General features: G+C 35.9%; 2 protein-coding genes across 3 annotated transcripts; both read left to right on the top strand.

The window, feature by feature from the left end:
* Nucleotides 1-4,907, top strand: BB (RING/U-box superfamily protein). The gene is made up of 8 exons (XM_086576190.1): nt 1-918; nt 1,245-1,398; nt 1,547-1,772; nt 2,020-2,057; nt 2,899-2,943; nt 3,313-3,443; nt 4,382-4,490; nt 4,587-4,907. The coding sequence occupies exons 2-8, from the start codon at nt 1,255-1,257 to the stop codon at nt 4,635-4,637; spliced, it is 744 nt and encodes a 247-aa protein (XP_086432316.1). The 5' UTR covers nt 1-918; nt 1,245-1,254; the 3' UTR covers nt 4,638-4,907.
* Nucleotides 4,908-5,959: 1,052 nt separating this feature from the next.
* On the top strand, nt 5,960-7,966 carry LOC147484004 (uncharacterized). 2 transcript variants are annotated; one of them, XM_086576188.1, is made up of 6 exons: nt 5,960-6,336; nt 6,423-6,484; nt 6,563-6,627; nt 6,716-7,204; nt 7,311-7,497; nt 7,629-7,966. In XM_086576188.1, the coding sequence occupies exons 1-6, from the start codon at nt 6,189-6,191 to the stop codon at nt 7,788-7,790; spliced, it is 1,113 nt and encodes a 370-aa protein (XP_086432314.1). In that variant the 5' UTR covers nt 5,960-6,188; the 3' UTR covers nt 7,791-7,966. The 2 variants fall into 2 exon arrangements, with proteins under 2 accessions (XP_086432314.1, XP_086432315.1); XM_086576189.1 differs by having other exon boundaries at nt 6,003-6,336; nt 6,560-6,627.
* Nucleotides 7,967-9,165: the final 1,199 nt, after the last annotated feature.

The following is a 9,165-nucleotide window of genomic DNA, read 5'->3' as shown; positions in this document are numbered from 1 at the left end:
ATGATCTCATTCATGTTTACAATGATGAGTTATTTAATATATTGGATTATGAAAAAAATTATGTCGGGATTTCTAATTTTTTCAGTAATTGCACGTGATCATATGTGTCTATAGTTCATTCCGAGTCCATTTATTTTTAAATCATATAAAATAATTATATCCGAGTATAGGTGATAATTACTTTCAAATTCATTAGAAGTTTTATTTTGTTTGAAGAATTGGTAGATAACCGAAGAAGAAATAAAATGTAGATATATATTTCAAATAAAATTTTTTATTGTCTTATTTCTTCATTTATATCGGGTTTTATCCTACCTGAAATATAGAGTTAGGATAAGGTCTGGTCACACGTCTCAACAAAATACCTAACTCTAAACCCAACCCGTTGAAAACCGTGGTCCGGATTTGGATAACCCAATACCCATTCAAAACCTGAAAAGTCCGGTTCAGATCGGGTACCCGTTTGGACATCCCTAACACACATTAGGCGTGTATAACCTAAACGCATGGAAGTTGCACAGTGCAACTATTGGACAGAAAGCAGAGTGCATCTTTGGATTCCTAACTGTTACATAAACGAAGACTTGTAAAGAAAGCATAAATACGTCAGACGGTCAGACACTATATATATATATACATTATTAACACATGCTCATCATCAGTTGTTGTTCACTTCACTTATTTATTATAAATAAATAATATTTTCTCATTCACAAACTATAAAACTCTTTGTTTCTTTCTTTCACAAACTGAATTTTTCATTCAATGTGAAGCCAATCCTCATTCTTTTTATTCTCTCTCTCTCTCTCTCTCTCTCTCTCTCTCTCTCTCATTTTAGACTAGTTTTCATTTGGAGTATTTGAAAGAGAGATCTTAAATGGCTTCTTCTCGTTCTTGAATCTAGAGTGTTAAAACAAGGTAAATTTTTATGACGTAATATTTTATTGCCTTTATTATTGTAATTGAGATACATCCTTGTTTCTGGATTCATTTTGTCAAAAGTTGAGTAGACTGGAGTTGATTGTAAGAAATCATCAGAATGTGGTGCTGTAGATTTACATGTTTTTCATGAAAAGTAGTTGTTGTTCCAAAAAAAACATAAAAGTGCAAGATATGATTGACTAGGTCCCATTCCCGTGGTGGTGTTGTTGACTTGTTGTTGTTGGTGCCTGTTGGAATTAATGATTGTTTGTTGCAGTTGATGTTTATGAAATTAATGCCAAACTGATTCTTAAAATCTGCAGATACTTCACAATGAACGGGAACCGACAGGTGGAGCTGCATTACATTAATACTGGATTTCCTTATACAGTTACGGAAAGTTTTATGAATTTGTTCGAAGGTCTTACTTACGGACATGTAGACGGTCCTTTTGCTGCACCAGTTGATGAATTTGAGGTATTGAATCTGGAAGTTCGGAGGTGTTATATTGTTATATTCATGGATATTAGTTATTCCATTTAGTGATGTTTCTGAAAAACATGTTGAAAATGCGCCAACGACTGTTTTCCGTATGTACTCATGCTCTCTTGTGTACTTACCACAGGAGAATGCATATTGGCAGATGCATACGAATTCACAAAAATATGCTCCGTGGGGTACTTCCTATTATGGTCGAACTCATGCTCTTGATGTAGATGACCATCTGTCCAGAATGGACGGAAGCAGGAGGACTATTGAGAACTCTTCATTGATGAATAACAGAGAGTCATCACCATTGACTGTTCATGGAGGAAGTTCCAGCACAGCTACGCTTGACAGTCCTGAGGAATGTAAGTCTTACCCGATTTGAGTTATTGCTCGGACACACCATAATTTTGTCGAAAGGTTGCTCAGACACACTACAATCTTAATCCTGGTTAAGAGGCAGCGAACAACGCTAGGCCTTGGAGAACAGTTAAAAAGATCAGATTATTTTACACTATTTATTTTTTCTGTCTGAATTTTGACACAAGTGTCTAGAATGTACTCCATCCTTTATCAAGGATAATGTTAACTTTTCTCTTTCAAAAATTTCAGGCATTCGAAGTTATCATGACGATGGCAACAGTTCTCAGGTATTTATCTTGATGTATTTGAATCATGTGCCTGTACATAAAAGTGACCATTATCATTATTCCAAAGATGAACATAGAAACAAGAGTTGAAAAAAAAAATCTATTACTAACTATACTAGACAAGTCACAACATTTTACTTCACCGGTAAAATTACAATGACAAGTCACGACATTTCCATTGTGAAATGTAGTACAAGCCACATGATGACATTTACCTAATTCTTATTTCATGTTATAAACTGCTGAAGAATTTTAATGAGGGTACTTGAAACTGCTATTGTTTCTGGTTCATTAAGGTTTGCGGATGTTGAACGATTTCAACTATGTTTTTATTCCATGGTTTAAAAAATATTGCAATGAGATTAAAAAAAGTGATTATCTTTATCCTTATTCCTGAATTTGCATCTAAGTTGAATGAGGAGAATAGATGAAAATTATGTAAAAGTAACAGGCTACTCTAATTGCTTCCATCAGTTATGTTTTTAAGGATATTCAATGATTTCTACTATGTCTGTTTTTCAAATTCATGGAATTTAATTTATGGCAATTAGTGTAAGAAAAGTGAAGTGACCTGCATCTTTTAGTCTGCTAGTATTAATGTGGAAATGAGATGAAAATAAATCAGACTCTAAGCTATTAAACTTCTGCTGAGGCTGTTCATGGATCTGGATCAAAATCCTACTCAATTAAGGACATCTAGATATGTTGCAGAGGTCCAACCTGTGCAGAGATATCACTGGGGTCGTAGTTTTACTGTTTTCTGCTTGATATGCTGTAGTTAGGATTTCATTAATGTTATCTTTTGCAAGAGAAACTTATTTGCTTTATGTATATTTCCCAGGTTGTTTGGCAAGACAACATTGACCCAGACAATATGACTTATGAGGTATACTCACTGTCTCCTTTTGTTGTGAGCCAATGTTTACCTACTCTTACATAATCTAATAAGCTAATGCTAGTTATTAATGAACTATTTCCGATTACTCTTGTAATGGAGAGTAGGTCTTCCTTATTTCTGTAATTTCGTTTGTGTTGGTGTCTTAGTCTGTAGAGAGAAACTCTCTTCCAAAAGATTAGGATCTAGTTCATAATCTACAAAGTAGAATGTGGAGAACTGATCTTGTTGCCGTCATATTGCATTGGAGTTTAACATCCAAAAGTTATTGGGGTTAGAGTTGGTCCTTTTTTTCACAATCTGAATTAATGTCCTCACAGCTCTTGTTGAAATATCTTGTAACCATGTTTTCATCTACAGGAGTTACTTGATTTAGGTGAGGCAGTTGGGTCTCATAGCCGAGGCCTTTCTAAAGAACTTATTGAATTGCTTCCAGTGTCCAAGTACAAGAGTGGCTCCTTTTTCTCAAGAAAAAGTTCCCGAAATGAAAGGTAAAATTCAAATTAACATGTTACTCCTTATTTAAAAATACTAGCTTGTTTCTTTCAGTTCTGGTTGGAGCATGTTATTAATGTAATGAACATCTTGTTTTCTTTGAACTCGTTTGACTAGTATATGTGACAATTTTCAATTCACCTGACGTAGACAGAAAGAGTGGGGTTTTTCTTTGGGACATGATGTTCTATGTTGATATGATGGTAAAAAAATGTTAGACAAATAAAGTGGTTCACATACAAACCTGTAAGCTGAATGGAACAAATTACCTTGTCCTTATTTTCATGTGATGCATATATTTGTTTTGTCGTTAGGAGTAGATTATCAGTCGATGGTTCTTTTCTCTTTTTCATTGTTTGGAGAAAGGAAGCCATGAAGTTTTTTTCAGTGTCAAGAATAAAGACAAGTTTTTGATAGAATATGCTAGCTGCAGTGAACCTGTGATGTAGAGCTGGTGCTTGGGTTATTCGAAGCTTATTGTATTGCATCATGTTTGTTGGTTAGATCTAAACATGTATAGACAAGATTAATTTGCAGAAGTAGATGAACGACAACTTGTGCTTGTAATTTCTGTTGCATACAATGAAGAACTTACAATGTGGTAGTATTCATGAACTGAAACTAAAAAGACTAAAAGAGTATCTTTTTCCTATTTGACGTCGTGGTTTAATGAAAGATTTGGTGATCTATGAGGCAACTTGGACATTCCTAACACAGATATTTCCCTTCTATTTTTTTCTTTTTGTGATTCTTTAGAGTATGCGTGCTTACTGTATAGTTGTTGTTAAGTGTAGTTTTTATTTGCTGTTTATGTATGCTGCATTTCCCAGTAAACTTGAAATGTTATTCGCCTTGACCTAACGCTCTTCTGTTCCACTAAGAAAATAAATGTTTCTGCAATTCACAACAAGACATTTAATATTGTTGCTATCAGGTGTGTGATTTGCCAAATGAAATATAAAAGACGGGAGCGGCAGATTACTCTACCCTGCAAACATGTCTACCACACAGATTGTGGAACAAAATGGCTTAGTATCAACAAGGTCAGCTAATCAGAGCCCCTCCTGTTTGCTGAATATCTCATACTAAATTACCATGTTGCTTTTTGTTCACCACTAAACGTGTATTGTCCTTCTCAGGCCTGTCCAATTTGCTATACTGAGGTGTTTGGCGATAGTTCTACAAAGTAAAACCCAGTGAACAACAAATGGAAGGCCATCTTCAAGTTATTTCAGATGCAGCGGTGATGCTTACTCTCCTTGAGGGTTTTTCTCTTCCTATATAGAGCTAGATAGACTAGAGCTTTATTAGAAGAATCTTTTCTTTGTAGATGTGGAATAGTCATCATAGGCTAGTGATAAGCGAATGTAATGGATTACAGGGACACGAATGTAATGGATTGCTGGGACAAGATCTCTCTGCTCCACAGATGTGCAGAAAAGTTGCAGTTACATTTTTGTTATCTTTCAGTCTCATTGTTATACAGCTTTACTAGACAAACTATGGATTGAATTGCTCAGGTGTTGAATAGACAGTGATAAATCTGCGTGTACCTAGGCAAAGACATTTCAGGACTAACGAACATGTACTCCCCTCGCCTTCACTACCAATCAATCTCTACACTAATTGAGTATTACAGGATGGCGTAAAGCCACACAATTGAACCCGGAAGTTCTATCTCGATTAAGTTTTTCTAGTCGTAAATCAGTACTACTCTTGGAAGGGATAACACTGACTCCTTTGCACTTGTCACATGCAAATAACTTGACTTACTTCCTTGCATAAAACTAGTTGTGTTCGCTGTTTAATTAAGCCAATTGTGTAAACACCAGAATAAGCCTTGTCTAAAATTTAGATAAACGGAAATTAAATGTGCCTTGTGCCCTTGTGTGCCTTGAAAAAAAAATAACTTGGTCTAAGAGCATCTTTACTAGAGAAAACACCAAAATTTTTAACCAAACCAAAGGCCCAAACCAAAAAAACACCAGCCAACATCAAGAGAAACATCCAATATTCGACATCAAATTACGCGATTTTGGATAAACTGCGCCATATAACCCACACGGTTTTCTCAAAACCGCGCTACTAAAGCCCATCTTAAAAGCCCAAGCCCACGCGGTTTTCCAGAAACCGCGCTATGTGTCTCACATCAACTTTCTTCTTTCTTTACCACGTAATTAAAGCCCACAGTTTAGCCCAAGCCCATGCGGTTTTGGAAAAACCTAAAACCGCGAGAGAGATTTGATACAACACTAAAGCTGAAACCAAATTTTGGCCGATTTAATGTTTGGTATTTTCATCAACATGTGTTTTTCCTAAAGATGAAAAAACACCAAATTATTAAAAATTTGGTATTTGATAGTAAGATAGTATCTCACCTAAAGATGCTCTAAATCAACTAATTAAGACAATTATACAAACGCCAATTCTTCCTACGTGAGCGAAAGTATGCATTGACTTGTAGTTAAAGAGAAAACAATAAAGAAAGAAAAAATCTCCAACGGTCAGAAAAGAACTCAAAACTTGGAGCCTTTTTGTAACGTTACAAAACTACTATTCCCCACACATCAACAACGAAAGCCCTTCTTCCTCTCTGCATCTTTTTATTCAACAAAGCTTCTCTCTATAATTCATTAAACAATTTCAAACTTTTTTCTTCTCCCTCTCTTTTTTTTTCTTTTCTTTGCTCTGTTTCCATTAATTTCTTCTTCTTGTTATTTGTAGATATTATATACTTCTTCATGGAACCAGCCAACATTGATTGGAACAACCTTGAATGGACATTCATCGAAGATGACTTATACGAGCACATCAATGCTCCAAAATGGTTTGATTTCTCCGCTCCAGATGACTTTGATGCCCATGACGAAGCTTGGTTCTGTAAAGATGGTAACTTGTTGTGGGCTTCTTTAATTCAAGTTCATCAACTTTTCTTGAAATTTTCAACTGAGTTGTTATCTGTTTTCTGTTGTTAGAGTGTCGGCATCCAAAGATAGCTGAAGATTTTGTTAGATCAAATTCTAAGTTTACTTCTAAGGTATTCAAATTTGGAAACTTTACTTAATAATTTATAGTAACTATATCTGTTTATTGATTGGATTTCTGTTTTTAGCAGGTGAAGCAACATTTGAGATCAATTAGTGCTTCTGAAACTCTTCCTTCTCGAGATCGTAATCTCAGGTACTCTACTAATTCATTCTTGATTTTAGGCTTTGATTAATTCGTGTTTGGTCTGGCTAATTTGTTGTTGTTGTTGTTGTTGTTGTAGAGGAAGGTTTATGTCATCGACAACGGCATCGATGAATCGGAGAGTGAACAAATGGAAAACATTTACGCCTCCTCATGATAGAGTACAAGAAGATCAGGAGAATGAGAATCCTAATTTGTCAACTCCTTCAAAGAACAAAAACATGAAATTAACAGAGAAGAAGAAAGTTTTGGAGAAATCTCCTTTAGATTTGATTCAAGAAGAGCGGAAAGGGAAGTTAAAGAGTACGCTTTCGGCGAGTAATTTGTTTGCTGGGAGAGAGATTTTCAATCAGATTACTGAGTTTTGTCACGAGTTGAAGAAAATGGTGATGAAGAGAAAGGAAGGAGAGAGTTCTAAGACATTGTATGAGAGAGAGAACTCTGAGGAGAGTTTGGAAGATGTGAAGAAACTTGAGGCTGTGGAAGAAAATAGGCCTTTGCTTAAGGTGGAGAAAGGGAAATCTGAAGCAGTGGACATGAACATTAATGAGAAGAAGCAGAGGAAACTGTAAGTGTTCATTATTAGTACCAATGTTGCATATTTGGGCCATTGCCTTGTACTAATTTGCACAATTGCACTGAATGTTTAGTCTAATTATTTGCTTCTATAATAGGAAAAGGGATGAGAAGGAGAACAAGCCAATTACAGTTGATTTGAAGGTAACTAGGCATGGCCAAGAGAACCTGTTGCAAGTCAGAACAAACCCTCCTTCCCCTCAGTGCTTTTCTACTGATCGTGAGCCTCTTTGTCGAGCCAAAAAAGGCAACACGCCTCTCAAGCCCTCCAAGTTCATCCCAGTGGTAAGTTACCTTCTTCACTATCAATTCTGATGCTATATTCCCACTATGATTTTCAGAAAAGTTGTTTGATTATTGCACGACAATTATCTAATTTCAGATCATTTGTTTTGTTTGACAATTGGTATTCACAGGAGAAGGGTGTTGTTCTTCAGGAAGCAGAGCAAAATAACAGGGGGGAGATAGTGGAGCAGCAATTTACAGATAAAGGGACTAACCAGAGTATATCTGTAGCTGGTAAAGAGGCAAGATCAATTGAAATGTTCTGGATATTAAAGCCTTGCCTAGCTAAGTAAAAGAGTAAAATAAGCCTTACCTAGCCAAAGATCTAGAGTTATTTTTTCTTATATTCTTTCATTTTTTAAGGCCCCATTGGTCTTGTATATGAACTTCATTAAGGATATATTTTTTTTCATGCAACTCTGTCGCAGACAAGTGTTAATAAGAATGTCTACAGAATAGTTGAAGTAAATACAAACAGCCATGTATATTGTTGCTCAAAATCATTGATAAAGAACAGAAGAAGTGATGATACGAATAGCCTTGTAATTTGTAGAGTCCATCAATTTGTAATACTCCCAACTTCCACTGATCCCTCGAAATCTTCCAAGCTCTCCAATTATGGAAGTTGCTTGTAGACATTTAGGATAGAATCCATAAACAAAGATTATGGCAATTTCTCACATATTGTTCCAAAAAAAGTGAAGTTTCTTAACATGAAATGAAACCTTGGTGGCTCAAGTTCATAAAATGAAACCGGGCAGAACCATGATGTTAACACTCTAGTCTTCTTCTTCTTCTTTTTTTTGTGAGCAAAAGGGAGTTAGCCCCTAAAAAGGAGCCGGCTCCCAACACTCTAGTCAGTAGTCACTGTAATTGGTGCACCTAAATATATCTTAATTTGTGAAAAGAAATTATTAGAAATGTTATCTGAATTGCAAAACAAACAGTTCTTAATAAGAACTGCTGTACAGGGGGCTGAAACCCCTTCAGAAGAACAAAAAGCGCTATTGCAATAAGAAAAGGAGCAGTATATCTTCTGAATAGTGAAAAATAAAACATAGCCATGTTCGCTGAGCTAACGAATTTGCTGATAGTACCAAAGATAGGACAGAAGAAAATTTATTTTAGTAATCAGCATTTCAGCACAAAGACCGCCATAAGCTATGCTGGCATATATAAGTACTGAGGTCCTTGCATCCAATAGAGTGTAAGTGCTATCTAATACAAACTCAAGTACAGGATGCTACTACAAAAATGGGAGTTGGGTATGCAAGACCGAAATATAGCTCTCTGTTTCCTGTGATTCATGCATAAGCAATTACCATTCGCCACGAAAAACGAAATCCAAATTTTGAATTTATTGAAAGGGCGCTTGTGGCTGGGTAGGACGTAGGAATTAGTGACACTCCTAATCTAGCAGGAATAAAACACGCCATCTAGGAAGTCTCAACCCTTAAGATTATGATGTCAACAGTGAGAATCCTCCTACTTAACTAGGGTCTAGGCACACAAAGAAGGAATGGACAAAAGATGTGTGTGATTTTGTTCCAAATCAGCTTTGCTGGATGTCCTGTCACTCACCAAGAGGTAGGCATTGTAGAACCACCTTAGGCATCGAAGTTTACCTTCTTGTCGGATGGTAATAAACGACTTCAACATCCCACCTAT

The sequence above is a fragment of the Coptis chinensis genome, chromosome 8, assembly GCF_015680905.1.
Source record: "Coptis chinensis isolate HL-2020 chromosome 8, ASM1568090v1, whole genome shotgun sequence".
NCBI lineage: Eukaryota > Viridiplantae > Streptophyta > Magnoliopsida > Ranunculales > Ranunculaceae > Coptis > Coptis chinensis.
This window is presented reverse-complemented; position numbering and strand designations above follow the sequence as displayed.

What these genes read in the sequence shown, in the direction of transcription:
- BB (XM_086576190.1), top strand. Translation starts at nt 1,255, where the DNA reads ATGAACGGGAACCGACAGGTGGAGCTGCATTACATTAATACTGGATTT. An exon ending in ACGATGGCAACAGTTCTCAG is followed by an intron (nt 2,058 to 2,898) that starts GTATTTATCTTG and finishes TATATTTCCCAG; the next exon opens with GTTGTTTGGCAAGACAACAT. An exon ending in AATGGCTTAGTATCAACAAG is followed by an intron (nt 4,491 to 4,586) that starts GTCAGCTAATCA and finishes TGTCCTTCTCAG; the next exon opens with GCCTGTCCAATTTGCTATAC.
- LOC147484004 (XM_086576189.1), top strand. Translation starts at nt 6,189, where the DNA reads ATGGAACCAGCCAACATTGATTGGAACAACCTTGAATGGACATTCATC. An exon ending in AGCTTGGTTCTGTAAAGATG is followed by an intron (nt 6,337 to 6,422) that starts GTAACTTGTTGT and finishes TTCTGTTGTTAG; the next exon opens with AGTGTCGGCATCCAAAGATA. An exon ending in TCTCGAGATCGTAATCTCAG is followed by an intron (nt 6,628 to 6,715) that starts GTACTCTACTAA and finishes TTGTTGTTGTAG; the next exon opens with AGGAAGGTTTATGTCATCGA.